At 36.6% G+C, this 22,671-nt stretch overlaps 1 protein-coding gene across 3 annotated transcripts in view; it reads right to left on the bottom strand.

Annotated features, from left to right (window-relative positions):
• The window catches only part of TSG101 (tumor susceptibility 101), a 59,890-nt gene that overhangs the window by 31,463 nt on the left and 5,756 nt on the right, over positions 1 to 22,671 (bottom strand). Inside the window, exons 2-6 of one of the 3 annotated variants that reach the window (XM_004484261.5) lie at positions 17,719 to 17,803; positions 15,427 to 15,492; positions 12,593 to 12,756; positions 7,026 to 7,152; positions 232 to 298 (exon numbers count right to left, since the gene is read on the bottom strand). In XM_004484261.5, coding sequence (XP_004484318.1) covers positions 232 to 298; positions 7,026 to 7,152; positions 12,593 to 12,756; positions 15,427 to 15,492; positions 17,719 to 17,803 — 509 coding nt within the window. The remainder of the gene's footprint in view (positions 1 to 231; positions 299 to 7,025; positions 7,153 to 12,592; positions 12,757 to 15,426; positions 15,493 to 17,718; positions 17,804 to 22,671) is intronic. The other 2 variants (XM_012521888.4, XM_004484262.5) reach the window with 2 other exon arrangements.

The following is a 22,671-nucleotide window of genomic DNA, read 5'->3' as shown; positions in this document are numbered from 1 at the left end:
ACACCCCTTTCCTCTGTAAATAAAACAGATGCTATACTTCTCTTGGCTGGAAAAAAACTCCTTCTGAACTGTGTATAATGCCAAAATTCCACAAATAAACTGAATTTTACCTTCCATTAAATTGCAACTAAATTTACTTTAATTTCCTAGCCAACAACCATTATTTTGATGCTAGACATAACTGACAGCAGAATTTCCAATAAAATTATTCAAAATATAATTTCTTATTACCTGGGATTGGGAGTATATCCAGATGGGTATGGATTGATTCCACTTGGCATACCTGGCATGTAGGAAGCTAAAAACAATTTTTAATACTTTTTAATAATACATATAATCCTGAGTATATAGGCTATCAAATAAGGTATAAATCCCTGTCAAAACCCAGCAAAATTTCATACAGCTAAAGAATTCAAATCTCAGCAACAAAACACTCTACCCACATTAGTTCTTTACTTCAAGCAGTAAATATTTTCAGATCATGGAATTCTCATGAGTTACAACAATACTCATGACAATTCCAACAAGCAGTAACTGGCAAACAGGTCAACCTGGTCAGCTCTACAATCCCTTAAGGCTTTTTAACCTGAGATGGGAACTGGTTCAATTTGGAATTTAGAGCAAGGTAATTCTGCCCTCCTCTGGTCCAAGATCAGCTTCTCAGAAAGTGATCTATTTACTATAATTAAGAACTCTTTTGATACTACTTTTAAGACTGTATGGACCAATTAGCACAGCTTAATTATGTTTGCTTGATTGAGGACTTCAAGACTTTACATTACTATTTGAAAAGAAGTCCTATAAAAAACTTATATTCAGCCAGACTGTTTAAAAATAAAGCCTGGGGAAGCGGATGTGACTCAAGCAATTAAGCTCCCGCCTACCACAGGGAAGGTCCCGGGTTTGGTTCCCAGTGTCTCCTGGAGAAGACAAGCAGGAGAGTGAGCCAGCACTATAGGCAGGCGTGGCGAGCTGATGCAACAAGGAGACAGAGAAAAAAAGATAATGAGAGACCAAAAAAAGCAGGGAGCTGAGGTGGCTCAAGTGATTGAGCACCTCTCTACAAAATGGGAGGTCCCAGGTACATCCTAAAGAGAAGATGAGCAGGCAGAAAGCACACACAGCAAACGGACAGAGAGTAAACTGTGAGCACAAACAACGGGGGGGGGGGGGGGGGGGGGGGAGGGGGAATAAATAAATCTGAAAGAAAAAAAAAAAGGCTTGGAGGATTGTGGGAAGATGGTGATGGACTAACAGGCAAAGCAGACTGTTCTCACAAAATCAACAGAGAAAGAGCCAAAATCTGTCCAAGGAATCTGCTGTGCAGGTTGGCACACCAGAACAGTGCTACATAACCCCCAAGAATGTGAGAGACAGAAAGACGAAGAAGCCAAAATGACAAATGTGAGTTACCAAGCCCTGTAGTAGCTGGGAAGGGCCCCCTCACCCACCTCTAAGATATTAAGCTGGCTCACTGTAGCCAATTAAGAAGGGAATAGACATCTTCCTCCCTGACAGCTGTTTCAAGGGAAATGGAAAGGGAGGTTGGGGTGCTTTTCTTCAGTGAATTCAATCAGCAGAGACCACTTTGGATCTCTAATCCAGAGATTCCATACAGAAACACAGGAAACTCCAGACTGAAATGTCCATGGAACGGTGCACTGACTAGCGCAATCTGCTGGCAGGTGTGGAAATTGCCTAAACAAAAACTGTTGCTCTCTGTATCCAATCCCTGAGAGAAAATCTGTGCCCCACAAGTAAGTCCCTGGCCCGATTTGGAAAACTTAAGCTGGGAAACTTTAAAGACTGAGAATAAATTCAACTAGATATCAAAGAGCTGCTTTAAAAAAAAAAAAAAAAAAGGCAAGAAAGAGAAATTGGCTATCAGAGTAAAGTCACCAACATATTCAGTGTCTAGTCATCAGCAAAAAGGCATACAAAGAAAGAGGCAGAGATGGCCCAGCTAAAAGTATAAAGCAAATATCCTGAAGACATACAGGATTTATGACAATCAGTGACAATCACACAACTCTACTAAATCACTTCAAAGAATTTATAGAAAATATAACTAAAGAAATAAAGGATATTAAGACGACACTGGGAGAGCATAAAGAAACATCTGAAAGCCTGAGAAGAAAAGTAACAGACCTTATGGGAATGAAAGACACAATGGATGAGATTAAAAATACATTAGAGGCCTATAAGAGCAGATTTAAATTGCTTGAAAACTGAATTAGTGATTTTGAAGACAGGCACCTGAACTGAAAAAGACAGAACAGAAAGAGAAGACAATGGAAAAATGGAAGAGTTTCAGGGAATTGAATGACAACGAGAAATGCACAAATATTCGCATTATTGGTGTCTCAGAAGGAGGAGAGAATGGAAAAGGGGCAGAAAGAATATTTGAGAAAATAATGACCAAGAAATTCCCAACCCTTATGAAGGACATAAATATTAACATCCAAGAAGGACAATGCACCCCAAACAGAATAAATCTAAATGGACCTACCACGCGACACCTACTCTTCAGAACGACAAATTCTGAGATAGAGGATTCTGAAAGAAGGAAGAGAAAAGTAAAGCATTGCATACAAGGAAAACTCAATAAGATTAAGTGCAGACCTCTCATCAGAAACCATGGAGGAGAGGAGAAAAATTACATGACATATTTAAGTTATTGAAAGAGAAAAACCGCCACCTAAGAATTCTGTTTCTGGCAAAGCTGTCCTTCAAAAATGATAGTGAATTCAAAGTCTTCACAGACAAAAACTAATCGAGTATGTTAACAAAGGACCAGATTTGCAAAAGATACTAAAAGGGGTGCTGCAGCCTGAAAGGAACAAACAAGGGAGGGAAAGTTAGGGAAGAATTTAGAAATAAAGATTAGGAAAAGTAAAGTAAAGAGTAAGAAGACAGATAATAGAATGGTATGACAACAGATAACTGAAGGACAAAATGGATGAAGTAATGCCTTCACAGTAATAACACTGAATGCTAATATTAAACTTCTCAATCAAAAGACACAGACTGCTAGAATAGAAAAAAAAAAAAAAGAGACATCTATATGTTGTCTACAACAGACCCATTTCAGATGTAAGGACACAACCAGGTTAAAAGTGAAAGGGTAGAAAAAGTTATTCCATGCAAATAGTAACCAAAAAAGAGCTGGAGTAGACCAGATAAATGTAACATAACAATAATATATGAACAATAATTACTGCAACTGGCAAATTGTTTCATGGTCATTGTTCCCTAATTTTCTTCATACAAAATAAACACTTGCTTTCAATTGAGGAGGACTGGAAAAGAGATATATTTTTGGATACTTCATTTTTCTTAAACTCCTTTCTTATTCATACCCTTTAATTAAAATACTCTATCTGGATCAATAATGATTTAGCATGACTACTGCTGGACAAGATTTTGAGTTTTTCTGTGTCATGAAACTATGAGTTGGAGAACTGTTATCTGTTGTAATTCATTCCAATAAGATATGAAGAATTCTTTAAGAGGAATTGGGTTATCTGGAAAGAATTGTGGTCTAAACGTAAATTAAATAACTAAACCAGTAATTTCTTCCATTCTTAAGAGATGATTATGCCCAATAGTTAGAGCTGTAATATAAAAAGGAGAATTATGTTGTAATTAATTTCTATTATATTAGAATTATTATTTACATTTATAAATGTTTATTGCTATGCTATTTTTTTTCCTTTCTGGTTGCGTGATCATCTTTTTTGGTACGTTGCTTCACTGCAAGGGGGCCTGCGCCTATCTTCACACTGCGTGGGGCCTGTGCCTATCTCTGTGCCACGTGGGGCCTGTGCATCTCACTGTACAAGTTTGGGACACCTTTTTTCTTTTTTTTACCAGGAGGTCCAGGGACTGAACCCAGGTCCTCCATATGGTAGTTGGGAGCGCTGCTGCTTGTGCCACAGCTGCTTCCAATCTATTTTTTATAATTGATTATATTAAATCTAACCTGGCCTTACACTCTTTTAAAATTTGTAATTTCTTTCAATCTATTTCTCTATTTATTTTACAATTTTACAATAAAGAACTTTTTAAAAGCTAAAAAAATAAAAAAAAGCTTGGAAATGCTCTACAAACATTATGTTAAATAAAAAGGTTAATGCCCAGCAAACTTAAAGAATGCTTTATTTATCTTTAAAAAGAACACTAATGGCATAAAAGTATTATCAGTGGTGCCAAAAGGCTGATCTACATAGTGGAACAGAGAAATTAATTTTGGCTTTGTTCTGAGAATCGATTTTTCCTCTGTACAGCTTTTCTCACTGAATTCAATGATGTCATTACTTCAATAAATATTTTAGAGCCTAGTATATGGCATGCACTGAGGATTAGAAGGAAAAAAAAATTCTTGGCCTCAAGTTTCTTTGAGTGTGGTGGAATCGATAAGCAAAGAATAATAATACAAAGTAGTAAGTATTATGACAGGGAAATACAGTAATATATATAAAATTGTATGAGACAGGTGCCTAATCCAACCCTAGGAAGTAGGGGTGAACAAAAGTGATATAGGTAGAAGGAATGGTATATGAAGTCTTGAAGACAAGATAGGTGGAGTCTTCAAGGTATAAGCTGCTACAGCACGGAATGAAAGGGGGTGGGAGAAGTGTTCTGAGCTCAGACCAAGGACCTTAGGAGTCTTTATGAGTTGGTGAATATAACATCTCCAATTACGAGTGTTCACAGTCTTCTGGTTAGGATGAATACTATGCCATAAGTACATTTTTCTTAAGCATAATGAAACCAGGGTGATGTTCCATGCTATGTTAGAAACTTCTTAAAATGTCACAATTGTTGGATTCCATTAAAAAAGAAAACCAAACCAGACACAAAGGACAGTTGGTTCTACCAACTATATGAAAAGAGGAGGTCACTATTAAGTGTAAGCAAAATACCTAAGTCAATTACCACCACCTCCTTTCCCATGCTAGTTTATCTTTCACACACAAACCACCACCCTGAAGTTAAGGCAATTTCCTCATAATTATAAGTAATTTTTCTTTGCCACCCTCCAAACTCTTAGGTTTTGGAAAGCTAATAATTCAACCAAACCCTTTGATTTTAACTTTGGAAAACAAATGTCATTTGGATCCAAGACCGGCAAGAAAGCAATAATAGGGTCAAGTAATTTAAAAGCCAGAACAAAAAAGGATAATAATACATATAAAACTCGTGGGGTTATTGTGAGGCTTGAAGGAGAATGTATATGAAGTGCTTAGCACACATGTTGACTATTACTATTGTTTAAAAAATAAGGTTTGACCATAACCCAATCTTTTAATATGACTCATAATCAGTTCAAAAGTCATCCTAAAAGAGAAGAAAGAATGTTTTGAGAAACGGCAATAATAACGGAAGTGTATAATTTCTCAATTTGGGGTTGGGAGAATGGAATTCAGACCTTTACTTCTTTATAGTTATATCTAATAATAATGTATGTTGTCTAAATAAAAATTTTATTAAAACTGGAATGGGTGGGCAATTATGGTCAATAAATGAGTCTCTTTTAAAAACTGGGACTCAAATTAGCCCTAGTGTCTACTGTGGCTTACAGTGAGTGAGTGCCAAGTTGGACTGCAATAATGACCATAGTGTGAACTCTCTCTGGAATGCTGGACTGGCAACGTCAATATAATACTAGAAGAAATGTAGGGGAGAAAACATTATTGAGGAGACAACCTAAATTTCTGAAAAGGTTATCTTTATCTTATATGGTCACTGGCTATAGTATCTAAGCAACTAAACATGAATGGTAAGACTAGGAAATATTTGATATTTCAAACTTAAATGAGTAAGATTCTCTAATCTCAGACGAGAGAGAAAAAAACTAAGTAAGATGAAAACAAATTTCCTGTCCAAAAGAACCACCAGAACCTCCATTAAAAGAGCTACTAAATTCTAAAAGCATGCTTATTCTGGGAAGGGAAGGAAGGGAAAATGGGTCAAAATGTCCCTTCTTTTGTGAACCAAAATGTTTCTCAACACAGAATGAATTAAAAAAGAAAAGGATGTGAGTGGGTGCGGCTCAAGTGGTTGAGCACCTGCTTCTCAGTCTGAGGTCATGGGTGTGATCTCCAATATCTCCTAAAACACAAAAAAACTCAGATCTCATTGGGGAGCAGATGTAGTCCAGTGGTTGAGTACCTGCTTCCCATGTCTGAGGTCCTGGGTTCAATCCCCAGTACCTCCTAAAAACAAATAAACAAACAAACAAGGTAATTTCAGTTAGAGAAAAATGAAAGTTCACGAAATTTGGCTTAAGATATAAATCTGGATAATTACAAGCTTAAACAAATAAAACAACAACAACAAAAAAACAAAACCAAGGCTCAAAACTCAAATCAATATAGGTTTAGGAAAGTCAAAATGATTAAGTACAACCAACTCTTATTATTCAGGGTGATTTTAAAGTATCAGTAGGAATTATTTAAAAAATAGAGATAATGTATACCAATTAGTGCAGCACTAGTACTATCTCCACGCCCCACACCTACCCACAAATGAAAAATCATGAATTGGCTGTACTAAAGAGAAGAAAGCTGAGAGCCTAGATGTCCAATTGTATATACCCAGAATAGCTGAATGCAAATGATTTTAAAAATTGATTATCTACAACATTGATCCTGTAATTACAAAGAGAAAGAGGTCAGACTACCTTTCTATATATATATATATATGCCTCTAAGGTGACTGAATAAGGCTATTCTACAGCACGTATAATTTTTTAAAAAATCTTGCTCTATTACAGCTTTCTTTCTCCTCCATTTTGGAATCCAGCACACCCATCCTTAAAGATTTCTACCCAAAAATGGAAGCCCAAATGCCAGGCTTTGGTGGGATTCTGTACACGCAGATGTGAGGACTGAGAATACCTCCAAAAAATCCACTAACTTGAAAAGCTAAAAAGAAAAGTGAAGTCATTAAAAATTGTTTACAAGGCTTTCTATTCTCTTTTATTTACATGAGTTTTAAAATTGAATTTCAACTGTACTTACTATTTGGTGGCCCTGTTGCTGGGTATGGTGGGTAGGATGCTGAAATAGTAGGACGAGAGAAGACTGGAGGTTCATCTCCAAACACTACAATCATAACTTGAATAAGCCCCAACAAGTCTGACTGTGGCTAAAAGGAAAACAACTAACGTTAGCCGTAGATCTACTTTTCTGCAAAAAAGAAAAAGTTTGGCCATTTTTCATCAGTTTTCAACTTGACTTGATAATTTTCTTTGTAGGGTCCCAATCATAAAAATTCCACTTAATTAATTTTAATAGAGAGGTCAGGTGGTTTATCATTATTAAATTATGTATTTGTGGTAAGGATATTGCTTCATGTATACCAAAACAGTACTAGCAATATATTGCAAAATTCAGATAGTATTTTTCTTCATTTGACTCTGCAGCTTACCAAAGTGTACTTTATTTCCAATGGACGAATAAAACATACCGGTACAAATTCAAGTTTGGCTGTAAGGTAATACTTAAGGCCTTAAACATAACAATATTACCTTAGAAATACACCTTCTTATAATTTTTATTAAAGACAATATTATGTATTCTAAACATTACAGGCAAACCCTAGCTTAGAAATCACTAGGTTGTTACAGAATGGTAAAATTGTTAAAGGATCTTTCTCTCCAGTAGCATAGTTACAAAGAGAGTATGTGTTTTCTGATAGGGTTGCCTGATATTCTATTTCAAATATCTATCAACCACTAATTTAAGTTAAACTATGCTAGACGAAGTTGTTCAAACTGGCTTCTTTGATGGTTCCATTTTCACTTTTTAATAAATTTTATATATATATATAATATGCTTCTTCATTCATGAGTTCATCAGGTTCTAAGGAATTACTTAACCATCTTGATTAGTCAATCATCTTCCTAAAAAGAGGTAAGTCCTGGGAAGCAGATTTGGCCCAACTGATAGAGCGTCTGCCTACCATGTGGGAGGCCCAGAATTTGATCCCCAGGGCCTCCTGACCCATGTGGTGAGCTGGTCCATGTGCAGTGCTGATGTGTGCAAGGAGTGCCATGCCACACAGGGGTGCCCCCATGTAGGGGAGCCCCCATGCATAAGGAGTGCGCCCCGTAAGGAGAGTCGCCCAGCGCGAAGAAAGTGCAGCCTGCCCAGGAGTGGTGCCACACCCATGGAGAGCTGATGCAGCAAAGAGACACAGATTCCCGGTACCGCTGACAAGGATACAAGCAGACACAGAAGAACACACAGCAAATGGACAGACAGAGCAGAGAGCAGACAACAGGGGGCTGGAAATAAATAAATAAATCTTAAAAAAAAAAAAAAAGAGGTAAGTCCTGGTCTTCTTTTTTTTTTTTTTTTTTTTTTTTAAAGATTTATTTATTTATTTAATTTCCCCCCCTCCCCTGGTTGTCTGTTCTTGGTGTCTATTTGTTGCGTCTTGTTTCTTTGTCTGCTTTTGTTTCTTTGTCCGCTTCTGTTGTCGTCAGCGGCACAGGAAGTGTGGGCAGCGCCATTCCTGGGCAGGCTGCTCTTTCTTTTCACACTGGGCGGCTTTCCTCACGGGCGCACTCCTTGCGCGTGGGGCTCCCTCACGCGGGGGACACCCTTGCGTGGCACGGCACTCCTTGCGCGCATCAGCACTGCGCATGGCCAGCTCCACACGGGTCAAGGAGGCCCGGGGTTTGAACCACGGACCTCCCATATGGTAGACGGACGCCCTAACCGCTGGGCCAAAGTCCGTTTCCCAGTCCTGGTCTTCTGTAATGGCCTCAACTTCTCCTACTTCTGATGGAAGAATTCACTAGCAGTTTTTGCCTTTCCAAAGCACCAAACTCATCTTGTTTGTTCAATTTTGTCCCAACTTATGGAAGATAACAAAAAATTACATCATCCAAGGCTCCCTGTGAGAATGTATTGATTCTATCATTCCAATATCTTTCTTAAGTTTGCACTGGATTTATAAGCTGGGAATGGGCATAAGCATGTATAAGAACTGGATGGGACCCAGGGTGTAGACTGGGGGTAGTGACTGGTAGGGGCACAGCCACTAAGACCACATATTTTTACATCTTATTGAATTTTTTAGTTCACCCAACAAAATTCCCAAACTAAATCATAATCTTAAGAATTTTTAAAAAGTGAGATATAATTCACACACCATGACATTCACCCTTTAAAAATAGAGAGTTCAGTAGCTTTTAGTATATTCACAAAACTGTGCAACAATTGCCACCACCCTAAAAAGAAAATCCACACCCATTTGTATGCACTTCTCATCTCCCATTCTCCCCAGCCCTTGGCAACTGCTAATTTACTTTGTCTCTATAGTTTGGCTTATTCTAGACATTTCATATAAATGGAATCATACAATATGTGGCCTTTTATGTCTGGCTTCTTTCACTTAACATCATGTTTTCAAGAACTGCTTTCTCATTTAAAACACTGCAAAACTAAAAAGTAAAATTCCTCTCTCCTCTTTCTCTTTTTATTAATACTTGTTTGCTTTTCCAGCAAGCAATAAAAGGTCAGATTTTACATTTGAAGCAGTAATGTAATAGATATTCAGGATTAGGATTAAGAAGCAATTAAGTGGTAAGATCAAGATAAAGGCAAGTAGTCAGTCATGCTTTATTACTACAATAGCCTAAGTGATTTCCTGTTTTACTTAACTATTTTGACTGAGATGGTTTTCTCCAAAAGTTCATGCTTCCTCTTTCATAAGAGAGTTGCTGCTGAGAATTAGCTGTTTAGGCAGGGACTACATTTTCCAGCCTTCTTTGAGACTAGTTTCTTACCAATGGAACATAAGCAGAAGTAATGGGTCTAACTTCCAGACTAAAGTGAATAAAAAGAGGGGGTGTTTCATTACCACTCTTTCTTTCCCCTTCTTCCTTGATGCAGAGGACTCTGAAGTCTTGGAAAATGGTAGTAACACAAATTTGAAAGTGCTTGGGTCCCTAAAGGACCAAGTGAAAGAGATGCCTGCCAAGGAAGAACACTCACATTGGATTATTACATGGGCAAGAAATAAACTTCTACAGCATTAAGCCTCTAACATGTTAAGGTTTATTTTTTAGAGCAGCTAGTATTACCCTAGCTATATGACCATTATGACTAATAATCACTGCTTATATTACCTATTAAAAAATATAAAGCGACTCTCAACTGCTACTGAAGCATGAAGTCCTGAGGTGCCATTTAAGATCCTCTACTGTATAAGCTCATCTACCATACTAAGCTTAGCCACCATTTCTTTTTGTAGGATTTATGAAATAAATTAGGATAAAGATTAGTTAGTAGAGAATCAACATTTTTTATAATACTGGGTCTTCTAATCCATGAATAAGGTTCTCTATCCTTTGACTGGGGTCTTCTTTAATGTCTTTTAATAAAGTTTAAAATTTTCTCCATAAAGACATGCATATTTTGTTGAGTTTATTTCTAGGTCAACAGCATTAAAATATACAAAGCACTCATCTATCAGTTCATTATTCTTCTATTCTGCTAAGTCCAATCTGCTGCAAAACCCATCTATTAAGTTTTTAATTTCTATTATATTTTTCAGTTCTTAAGATTTCTACTTGGTTCCTTTTTTAATACTATTCTCTATCTTGTAATCTATTTTCTTGAACTTATTAATCACAATTATTTCCAACTCTGTGTGTGATAATTGAGTCACTTGGGTGTATGGATGTGTATTTCTTTCCATTGTCTTATTTTCTCTTGGTCCTCTTTCTTGGTATGCTTAGTAATATTAAATTGCATGCTTGACACTGTTCACAGAAAAATTATAAAAGATCTATGTTATCTACCTTTAGCAAGGAATCACCTATTCTGTGGCAGGCAGATAAGGTGAGGATACCTTAACATAATAGAGGACTGAACTGGTTCAAGACTGGGTTTTTATTTTTTACTTTCAAAACTAATTTTATTTTTTTTTAATTTTATTTTTGTCTTTATTTTATTAATGTTACATTAAAAAAATATGAGGTCCCCATATATCCCCACCCCCCTCACCCTACTCCTCCCCCCATAACAACAACCTTCTCCATCATCATGAGACATTCATTGCACTTGGTGAATACATCTCTGAGCACCGCTGCACCTCATGGTCAATGGTCCACATCATAGCCCACACTCTCCCAGAGTTCACCCAGTGGACCATGGGAGGACATACAATGTCTGGTAACTGTCCCTGTAGGACAACCCAGGACAACTTCAAGTCCCGAAAACGCCCCCACATCTCATCTCTTCCTCCCACTCCCTACCCTCAGCAGCCATCATGGCCACTTTCTCCACACCAATGCCACATTTTCTTTGATTACTGATCACAATAGTGCATGAACAGAATATCAGTAAGTCCACACTAATCCATACTCTATTCCTCCATCCTGTGGACCTTAGAATGGTTGTGTCCACTCCACATCTGTATCAAGAGGGGGCTTAGATTCTAGATGGATGCTGGATGCAATTCTCCTGCTTTCAGTTGTAGGCACTCTTGGCTCCCTGGTGTGGTGGTTGACCTTTGTCACATCCATGTTAGATGAGTGGGGTAAGGACTGGGTTTTTATAAGGCTCGTTCTACCTCTACATTCCCACTCCTAGGATATCTTCAAGTGGTATTAACCAAGGGCCTGGGATGTTTACTTGCACCCTCCTTCTCACTGAGGTCCTAAATTTCAAATGCCCCTCAACAGGATACTGCTTAAAGTTTGGTTGTGTTTTTCAGAGACTTTCTGTTTAGCTTCTTAGTCTCTTGTCCTTGAAGCTTAGGGATTCAGCAAGTATATCCCTTTAGGGGAAAACTCAAGAGTACCTGGCTCATTTCTCTATGGTTTCCTTTTCTCCCAAACCTTGGCTCCTAAAGTCCTGGTAGTCTTGGCAGACAGAATAGCAACTTTTGTCTTTTCAGCTCTGTGGCAGCTAGAAACTCTGCAAGCTTCTCTGCGTCTTAGGTTAAGGTCTTCTGCCCAGATTCTCAGCCTCTCATCCTAAACGAACAATCAGTAAATACCCCTAGAGGAAAAGATATTGGCAGAAACTTGGCTTATCAGTCTGTAGTTCCCTTCTCAATAGGATCTTGGCCCTTCGAGTCCTGACTGGCTCAACAGCCCCCCAAAGTCTTCTAACATGTGTTGTTTATATCTTATCTGGATTTTCTAGATATTTCTTGGCAGGACACTGGTCTGTCACAAGCTATACTATCAGAGCCAGAAAGTTCCCTACTACTATTAATTTTTGGTAGGACTACTTTGAGTAATGAGATTTGCACAGCTCCACAAATATATCCCACCAGAATGATTTTTAAAAAAATGTAGGTTCCACTTATGTGAATCCTATCTATTAATAAAGGTTCAGCTCAAGTAAAAAGAATAGTGAATGAGTATTCTGTAAATTAAAAAACTCTATACAAATATATGGCCTATTTCTTTTAGAGAGTTTTTTCTGACTACCCTCAGCTCAGTGATCAGTCCCTTACCTGAATTCATCTATCCTGGAATCCTTCTCGAGTGTCTATAAAAGCAGATGCTAGTGATTAAAATATATAAAATACAGCCAATAAATAGAGCACTGTTAATACTTACATGTTTCCATTCATGTAGATAAGGAAGATATATCTTCCCATTAGCATCAACATGTTTTCCTGTTTTAATAGTCATTGAACTAGTAGGCTTAACAAAACAGATAGGGGGATTATATGGGTATGTGTCCAACAACCACAGGCATATTGGAATATTGTATGTGTTACCTGAGAGAGAAAGAGAAATTTCATTTACTCTATTTTTATTATTTTTCAGTAATAGCTTAAAAGTTAACAGAGAACTAAGCTATACTTTAAAAAAAAATCACCACAAATATTTTAGGGAATTACATTCTCCTGTTTCAAAGTTCTATTTGAGATCAGTTTCTCAAATTTTTAGTTTGTAAATACCTCAGCACGATTTAGGAGCTAATTGATCAGTACTCTGCCACTGTTTGCTTGCAGCTGTAAAAACATCTTTACAGATTACTTTTACACCCAATCCATTCTTTTTTTTTTTTTTTTAATTTATTTTTAGGTACCAGGGCTGGGGATTGAATGCGGGATCTCGTAGGTGGGAAGCCAGCACTCAACCACTGAGCCACATCAGTTTCCCTGAGTTGGTTTGTTTGTTTTGCTTGTTGTTTGTTTTTGTTTTTTTAGAAGGCACCAGGAACCAAACCTGGGACCTCCCATGTGGAGGTGGGCACGCAACTGTTTTGAGTTATATTCACTCCTGCCAATCCTCCTTCAATATTTGACTCTTGTCATTTTGGTTAGTAAGGTTAGCTGGGAAGGACTATAGAGGGAAGGGAGACCATGGATTAAGGTGCCATACCTGAAAGTGATCTAATAAGCAAGACTGACAATAGCATTTTCAAAGGTGATTATTCAGAACCAATGATGTGCTCCATGAATTAATGATGTGTTAATAGAATATCTCTCAGATGAGAAATTGGAGTACATTCAAAGAGAACAGTGTTTCAAAGGCTCCAACAGTTAAGATACTGAACATAAATCATGGACTTGTCTTACTATGTTCAAAGCCCAATTCCCCAAATAACTATTTGAACCACTTAACCTAATTCAGATGTATTTTCCCCTTTAGAACCAGTTTCATTACATATAAGCATATAGACATCTTATGTGTATGTACTGTTTGACAGTATTATAGGTTGGGTTTTGGCAAGGAAATTATTAAGTCTTGCTTATTATATCACACTCTTGTTTTGTTTTGTTTGAGGTAATAGGGCTGGGGATTGAACCCCGGATCTTGTAAATCAAAAACTAGCACTGAACTACTGAGCCACACTGGCTTCTCTGAGTTGGTTTTATTATTTGTTTTGCTTGCTGTTTGTTTCTGTTTTCTTTAGGAGGCACTGGGAACCGAACCTGGGACCTCCCATGTGGGAGGTGGCATTCAATTGCTTGAACCACATCCACTCCCGATCACTTTCTGATATGACACTTTAATCCATGGTCCTCCCTTCTATGTCCTTCCCAAGTAAAGTTGAGGAATGTTGGATTCTTTTCGTCAAATACTTCTAAAATGAAAAAAGAAAAAAAAAGTCCCAAAAGAATATGTCCTAATACATAAAACATAAGCTTATTCTCACCACTCAGTATTCTTTGCTTTGTGAAAATGAAGAATTCCCCAGAATTTCTTAATTTGGGGAACTATGCAATATGAGGGATGGATGAAGAAACTGAGAAAGTTTAGTTTAGATAAAATTAAGGGGATATATAATAAATGTGTTTAATTATGTCTCCTATAGCTTTCTGTCCCTCCACATAACCTATTTCCTGCACTGGAGTTTATTTCCAGAGGGCAAAGGCAAAGTCAATAATCATGGATTTTTATTCAGTCCTCCCTAAACTTATACTTTCTTTATACAATGCTGATGCTCAATAAGCGCTTTATACCCCTGCCTGGAATGTTCATTCCCTTATAAATGGCTAACTCATCTTTTAATATCAAGCTTAAAATCATTTCCTCTGTCATGTCCCCATGTGGCATTTTTCTCCTTTGTAATTTTGTAGCTCCTTTGTATGTTATCAGACTATCAGACTATAGAAGTTATAAAATATTGTAAATACATATTGATTCCCTTTGCCTCCTCTACTAATGTGAGTTCTTCCAGAGGAAGTGTATCCCTTATTCACCTTTGTATCCAAAGTCCTTATCCCTATGTCTCATGCTTAGCATGTATATGTGAAATCAATGGACAAGAAATGACAAGAACACAGGTCTTACCTGATAATAAGAATTGCCTAATGAACAGGGTTTCTAAAAACAGAATGCTTCCTTCTTACTGTACTTACAGCAGAGGGTGGTTGATGGACTAACATGAGATAATTATTCATTGTCATCATTGCCATCACTACAACCAAAATAATAACTTTTTTGTTGTTGTCTGAGTATATACTAGCCCTTTACACACATTATCTCAAAGAATTCCCATTTCCTCTGAGTTAGCTATTATTATTCAAATGTTACAGAAAACCATGGGTCAGAAAACTGGGAGACAGAGCAACAACTCAAACCTAAAAATGTCTTGACTTTGAAGCTTCTATAATAACTTTCCAATGTTATGAAAGTCTGAATGGGGTGGGAGGCTGAACTAGGAGACTTATAAGGTTCCTTCGATTCTATGAAATATCAAACTCCTCCATTGTACTCAGGCATTTACTTATTGATACATCTTCGTAAGGAAGGGAAAAAAAGCTGCAAATGTTAGGTGCTGCTACCAAATGAGGATAAATTAGAAATTAAAATCTCCAGGTCATCATGAAAGCCATGAAAAAGGAGGTTTAATTTACTTGTAATTCTTTGGCAAATATTACTGTGCACACAAAATGCATCTATAATGGAAACATAAATGACATTAAGACATTTACCTCTATAAGGCACAGGAATTGTTCCAGTGAGGTTCATTAGCTCCCTCGAACTGCCATCATTAAAAACTGAAAGGAAAAAACACTGATTTAATCATGAGCATTTTCAAAGATAATCCTCTATAAGTTATTCCTTCAGAAATACTGGTTAAAATTAGTTTTCATCCTTCAAAGGGGCTAATTTATTAATGTATCATGCATTTTGTCCAATAACAAAGTATCCTTTGTTCATTCACTCAATGGGACCAGCTTTTGAATAAGAAAAGATGTTTTCAGTTACTTGGAAAAATGAATGTGAGTACTACTTTTCCAGTATTTATGAGCTTTGGGTCCCCAACTAACATGATTATAAAATTATTTAAAAATCACTACCAAATGATATCACACTAAATGTTAACTTAATATTTTATTTTAGGTTTCTCCAAACCTTTATTCCCACTCACTGTCATTCTCAATCCCAATGTAGTCTCAAGCTACAGTATTAAAGACAAAAAAAAAAGTTTTCACAATATAAATTCTTCTTTTAACACAAGCATTTATTATATTACACATTTTTCGATCTATGATTGATGAGTTAGGATGCATAATTTGCATTACATGAATTATTTATAACAATGACTTGGTATTAACACTGTATCATACAAGGAAAAAGTTGTAATGGGCAGCAGAACATAGCACTACACTGTTAGCCTCAGTTATTTTAGTTACTGCTAACAATTGTAAATTGTACTGTAATTCTATTCTGATTTTGTGATTTAAAAAAAAAACAATCATCTTATTTGAACTGCATCTTTACCCTAACAGACAATTTTGATAACAATGATTTAGACTTGGTCTACTTACACAAAACTAGGTAAGATTTGTTCAATGATGTAGTTGGAGTCTTTTGCCAGTTTTGGTCAACACATTTATTCTTTTAGCACACAATAAAACCACACATTTAGTAGTTCTAGTCCTGATCACTTGTTTTTCCTCAATAAGCAGTTTTTTCATTAACTCTATTTTGGTAATATGAGTTTTTCTCTGAAATCTACATACCATACTACAGCGTAATACTTTATTCTAATTTAATAATGTGGCTGGGTATAAGATAGGTTGAAATAAGGGGGAATCATGCCCTAGGTTTGGGAGGACTTCTGCTTCATGTGTCTTTTATTCAGGAAATGCAAATTTGATTATCCGGGTATTGCCTCTTACCTCTCTTCCCCAGACTTTTAAGTTTTCAAAGCCCTAGGAGTGGGTGGGGTTTAAGCCTCAGGTTCAGCTACTAAATTCAGTTTCTTGCCCTCAGTGCCAAGGGTCTCCTACTGGTGAGGAGCAGCAAGGGTTTCCCCTTAGGTCTGGCACATTTGACATTTTCAAGGGAAGAGGGATAGAGGGATTATGTTAGTCTTGGTGGGGACACAAAAGATTAGTTAAAAACAAAACAAAAACATAAACAGCAACTTTAGGTATTGTCATTTCTTACTTAAATTCCAACTTTATTTTGTGTCAAATAAAAACTGGACACAAATTGCCACCTACCTAGCCTGCAGAATTAAGGACCATATTAGAAAATGTTTTATCTATAAAATGAAAGGGATAGTTCAGAGTATAGCTTCACAAAATGTGCTTCTGAAAATATTGAGATGATCTGGGGGAAAAAATGTTATCAATAGTTAAATAACTCTAGGTTATCCTATACAATATACTCACTTCTCTTCCCTCCTGGTGATGAACAACCATTAATATATTACAGGCTCTGAGAAATCCTGCTGCAAAGAAACCTATTTTATTTTAATTCAGAATTGTTCAAACTTAACCACAGAATTTTTTCAAGCAATATTCTCCACAACTAGGGGTCTAGGTTTAATATTCTAGGAGATGCTGGACTAAACTATCTTTTAGTGTTTTGTCCTCTCTAGGTCTAAATCTGCATATTTCTGTTTGAGTAATTCTATATCTATCTAATCATCCTATTTATCCATCCATCCATCCATCCATCCATCCATCCATCCATCCATCCATCCATCCATCCATCCGGAGGTACCTGGAATTGAACCCAGGACTTCATATATAGGAAACAGGCACTTGAGCACTGAGCTACATTGGCTCCCCTACAATAATTTTAAGAACAATTAAACAAATATACAATGTTATTATTAGATCCTGTAATTACCTCTAAACTCAAAACTCTTATTAGGAGGAGGTTCTGTCCTACAACTATAAACAAATAAATTTAAAAGAAATCCCCAGCATTAGCAAAAAGTACAAACTCAAAGTATAGCAATTGATATTTTTATTGCATAAACTCACCATAAGAATCCAATACAGGTTTGAGATCTTTGTATAGAGTAATAACATTGACAGTTTCACGTACAGTGAGGTCTCTGTATTTGTACTGAAAAGCAAAATCACATAAGAATTTAGCTGAAAAGAAATTGCACATATTTTACTGCCAGATTTTCTTTAAAATCTTGCTTTCTTTATAGCATTCTTTTTTAAAAAAATTATTTTGAAATAATTTCAAACTTACAGGACAGTTGCAAAAATAATACAAAACCCATACAGAGAACTCCAACCTATCCCTCTTCCCCAAGTACCCAGATCATCACCAATTTTTAATATTTTGCCACATATGCCCTCCCTTTCTTCCTATCAATCAGTCTATTTTCTCAATATTTGCAAGTAGGCTGTATATATCATGCTCCTTGAACACTCACTACTTACTTCCATGCGTATTTCCTAAGAACAAGAGCATTCACTTATGTAATCACCTTACAGTTATACCAAGTTCAAAGAATTTAATACTGATACAAAGCTTATAGTCTATATTCCAATTTTTTCATATCATAGTATTCTTCTTAAAAGTTCAATTGTTTTCACCAATCATCAACATTTGGACCTTAGTCCCAAAGAACTTACATAATTTTCTTTCCTGACACCTACTGAAGTTACTCATATCCATTCCAGCTCTACTGTCTAACTGAATAGGCCCTCCACCAAATCAGATACTAATTATTCTCCCCCTTATTAATAAATCCTTTTCCAGACTTCCCTTTGACCCATAATGATCTCTCCCTTTCTTCTAAATTCCAGCATTTATTGTCAATATCAATTATTTTAGAATATATCTGCTGTTTTATATTTTCATATCTCTGCCTTGTACCACTCCATTCCCAGAAAAGTAATAACCTGGTTTACACACCCTGCAAGAGATTAGAGGACCAGGAGATTAGGGATCCCTATCTGATCAGCATGCATTTGAAGCTCATCAGGGGACAAGCGCTACCCTACACACAAAGCTTTCAATCAGCTTTTAGGGCTTCTCTCTTAGAGACCAGAACAAACAGAAAAGAAGGAACTCGGAACTGACATAATCCAAGGAAGAGAAGAAAACTTCAAAATAATTAGAATTAATAACCTCAAGAGGGAAAAAATGATACTGTTATATTATAAAACAAGAAAACTCAGAGAACAGTAAAGGAATCTTGGATATAAGAAAATAGAGAGCAGAAACAAAACATTAAATAGAAGCATTAGAATATAAATTAAAGAAAAATAAAAAACTCTCATAGACTATACACAAAAAGACAAAATAATTGATAATACAGGAAAAAATAAAAGAAATATTAGGGAATAAGTCCAGGAGGTTTATTTAAAGGCATCTCAAGTATTTCTTGCCCCACTTTGTCCTACAGCACTGAATTTCTATCCTTATGCGATCATCCTTATTTGCATATAAATATATTCTTATTTCTCCCACCTTACTCAAACAAATGTTATTCTGACCAGTCTTCCCCCTCAAGTCACCACCATACTTCTCAGTTCCCCTGTATAGCAAAAAATGGAAGGAGCAACCTTGCTGTCTTTCACTGCTCTATTTCTATTTCTTTTTAAAACATTATGGAAATTTCAAACATATCCAAAAGTAGGCAGAATTGTATAATGAACGCACCCCACCCCCATCTACTCAAGAATCAAGTAATAGCCAATATTATTTATCTATAATCACATCCACTTTCCCTCATTATTGTGAAGCAAACTCTAACATCCTATCTACTATGATCCACAGATATTTCAGCATATATCTTTAAAAGAACTTGAAAAAATAACAACACTATTATGACACTTAATAAAAATAACTACTTCCTTAATGTCATCAATTATCCAGCGTCATGTCACATTTTTTTAGATTGTCTAAAGATCCAAAGTCACGCACGACAATCTGTTAAAAAGAATTTTAAGTCTCCTTTAATTTACAGAGTCTCCCTCCCATCTCTCTCTCTTTTTTTGGGGGGGGAGGGGATAACAGTTTTATTGATATAATTCAAACATTACATAATTTGCACATTTAAATTACACAGTTCAGTTAGGTTTTAGTATATTCACACAGTTGTGTATCTATCACTGTTGTAAAACTGAATGTTTTAGAACATTTTCATCACCCCAAAAAGACACTCCATACCCTTTAGCATTCACCCTCCATCCCCTCCATTCTCCCCAGCCCTAGGCAACCATGAATCTACAGTTTCTATAGATTTGCCTATTCTTCACATTTCATATAAATGGAATCATACAATCTCCGATCTTTTTGGTGACCAGTTTTTTTTCACTTAGCATAATGTTTTCAAGATTCATTCATGTTACGGCATGTACCAGTAATTTATTCCTTTTTATGGCTGAAAATATTCTACTGTATGGCTATATCACATTTGACTTATGTATTCAACAGTTGATGGCCCATTTCTATTTTTACTCCTTGAAATTTATTTGAAGAAATCAGTTAATTTGTCCCATAGAGTTTGCAAGTTGTGGCTTTTGCTAATTGTATTCTATTGGTGTAATCTAATTTATATGTTCCTTTGACCTTTGTATTTACTGGGAATTAATGTTGGATCTAGAGGCTAAGATCATATTTATGATCTTTTTCTTTCTTTCATTTTTTTTCTTTTCTTTCTCTTTATTTTTTACAAGATTATTTCATAGATGATTAGTTAACAAGATTTTTTAACTGATCAGGGAGCACATGATACCTGGGTTTCTCTCTGTGATGTTAGCAACCATTGATGCTCAATGCTAGGTTCATTGTCTTTAAACCCACTCCAATTAGGCTTTTACTCCTACCACTTCAGTGAAATTGTTCAGTCAAGGTCACCAAAAACTGATACATGGTTATACAAAATGACCAATTCTCAGCTTTCATTTATCAGCAACATTTGGCCAAGCTGATTCCTTCCTCTTCAAACCTGTTCTTCACTTGATTTCCAGAATACCACTTTTTTTCTTCCTATCACTGTTTGAATGTACTTTCTTAGTTCCTTTGCTGGTTCTTTCTCTCCTTCTAACCCAGGGGTTCTTAACCAGGGGTCCAAGGACACCCAAGGGGTCTGTGGAAACATTTCAGGAGGTCCATGAGCTTGAACTGAAAGATATCAACTCGATTAGATGTCCAACATGATATGTTACCTTGTCAAATACTACACCACAGTTTAATGTTCTTATTTAAGATAAACAACAGTCCACACTGGCATGACTTTAAAAAATAAAATTTACCTTTCCTATATTTTTGATGTATTGGATTACTATTTAATGTGTTAAGAAAGAAGCACATATGTATAGTAATATATCATATTTTAAAATTTTAATACCTGCATTTCAATATATGTAACAGATTTCCTTTGTAATTTTACTTTATGCATTTAAAAACATTATTCTTGTGGGGACATATGTGTGCAGGTGTGATATATTTATTAAAATAATAAACAGTATAGTGTGGACTTAGTATGATTTTATTTTGATGTAGCATGTTCTGAGTGCAGTGGATAACTGCCTGCAAAAAGGTTGGTAAGGATGGTGGAGATGGTTTTAAAATGCCATGGGAAAACTCTAATTTCTAAATGTTTGCCAAAAATGACTTGAACCATGTTAAGTTATCAGGTATTGATATTATGGGAAAGTTGTAAAACTTCATTCTGAATAATCCTAAAATTTAATTTAAAGACAATGCCGATGTTGAGTGTCATAAAACTCTGCCGGTACATCCTGAGAAGGGGTCAGCGGTTTTCACCTGACTGGCAAAGGGGTCCCTGCAACAAAAAAGGTTAAGAACCCCTGTTGTAATCTCTTTTTTTAAATCTTTATTTATTCACCGCCCCCGCCCCCCAGTTGTCTGTTCTGTGTCCATTCGCTGTGTGTTCTTCTGTGTCCGCTTGCATTCTAGGCGGCACCAGGAATTTGTGTCTCCTTTTGTTGCATCATCTTGCTGCGTCAGCTCTCCATGGGTGCTGCACTTTTTTTCACGCGGAGGCAGCTCTCCTTGCAGGACACACTCTTTGTGCGTGGGGCTCCCCTATGCAGGGGACACCCCTGCATGGCATGGCACTTCTTGCACGAGGCAGCACTGCCTGTGGGCCAGCTTACCACACAGATCAAGAGGCCCTGGGTTCGAACGGCTGACTTCCTATATGGTAGGGGGACGCTCTATCAGTTGAGCCACATCCACTCCCCCATATCTCTTAATATCATGGTGCCCTAGGGCTATGCTCTTGGCCCTCTTACCTATCTACACTCACTTCCTTGGTGATTTCTCTCATGGTATATCATTTATATGTTGATAACTCACAAATTAAAAATTTCCCCTCTGGATCTCTTCCCTGAACTCCATTATTGAATATCCAATTATGGATTACATATCCTCACTTGGATACTTAAAAGAATGTTAAATTTAACATGACCCAAACTGAACTCATGATCTTCCCCAAAACCTACTCCTTATACAGGCTTCCAGCATCTACATTCTTCTAGCTGCTCAAGCTCAAGCCTTGAAGTTACTCCTGATGCCTCCTTTCCTTTATACAGCAAATCCATCAGAAATTCTTGTTATCTCTATCTTCAAAATATACCCAGAAACTGGTCGTATTTCACTATCTCCACAGCTACAACCTTGGTCTAAGATACCCTTACCTCTTACCTAGATTACTGCAAAAGCTTCTCTATAGGTGTCCCCGCCACCACTTAGCCCCCTACAGTCTAGTCTCAACACAGCATCTAGAGGGATCGAGTTTGTTCACTGCTGTACCCCTAAGGCTAAAATGGTGTAAGGTGCACAGCAGCCTTCAATTTGTCAGCTGTCTTCCACCCATTTAGTAGTGACCCCATCTCTAGGAATGTTGTAAATATACTATTTAAGAATACAGATAATTGTCTGTATGAAAAACCTGAAGTAGATAGTTATTTGGGTAAAGCAAGATGGGACTAACACAGTAG

This window comes from Dasypus novemcinctus, chromosome 10 (genome assembly GCF_030445035.2).
Source record: "Dasypus novemcinctus isolate mDasNov1 chromosome 10, mDasNov1.1.hap2, whole genome shotgun sequence".
Lineage (NCBI taxonomy): Eukaryota > Metazoa > Chordata > Mammalia > Cingulata > Dasypodidae > Dasypus > Dasypus novemcinctus.
This window is presented reverse-complemented; position numbering and strand designations above follow the sequence as displayed.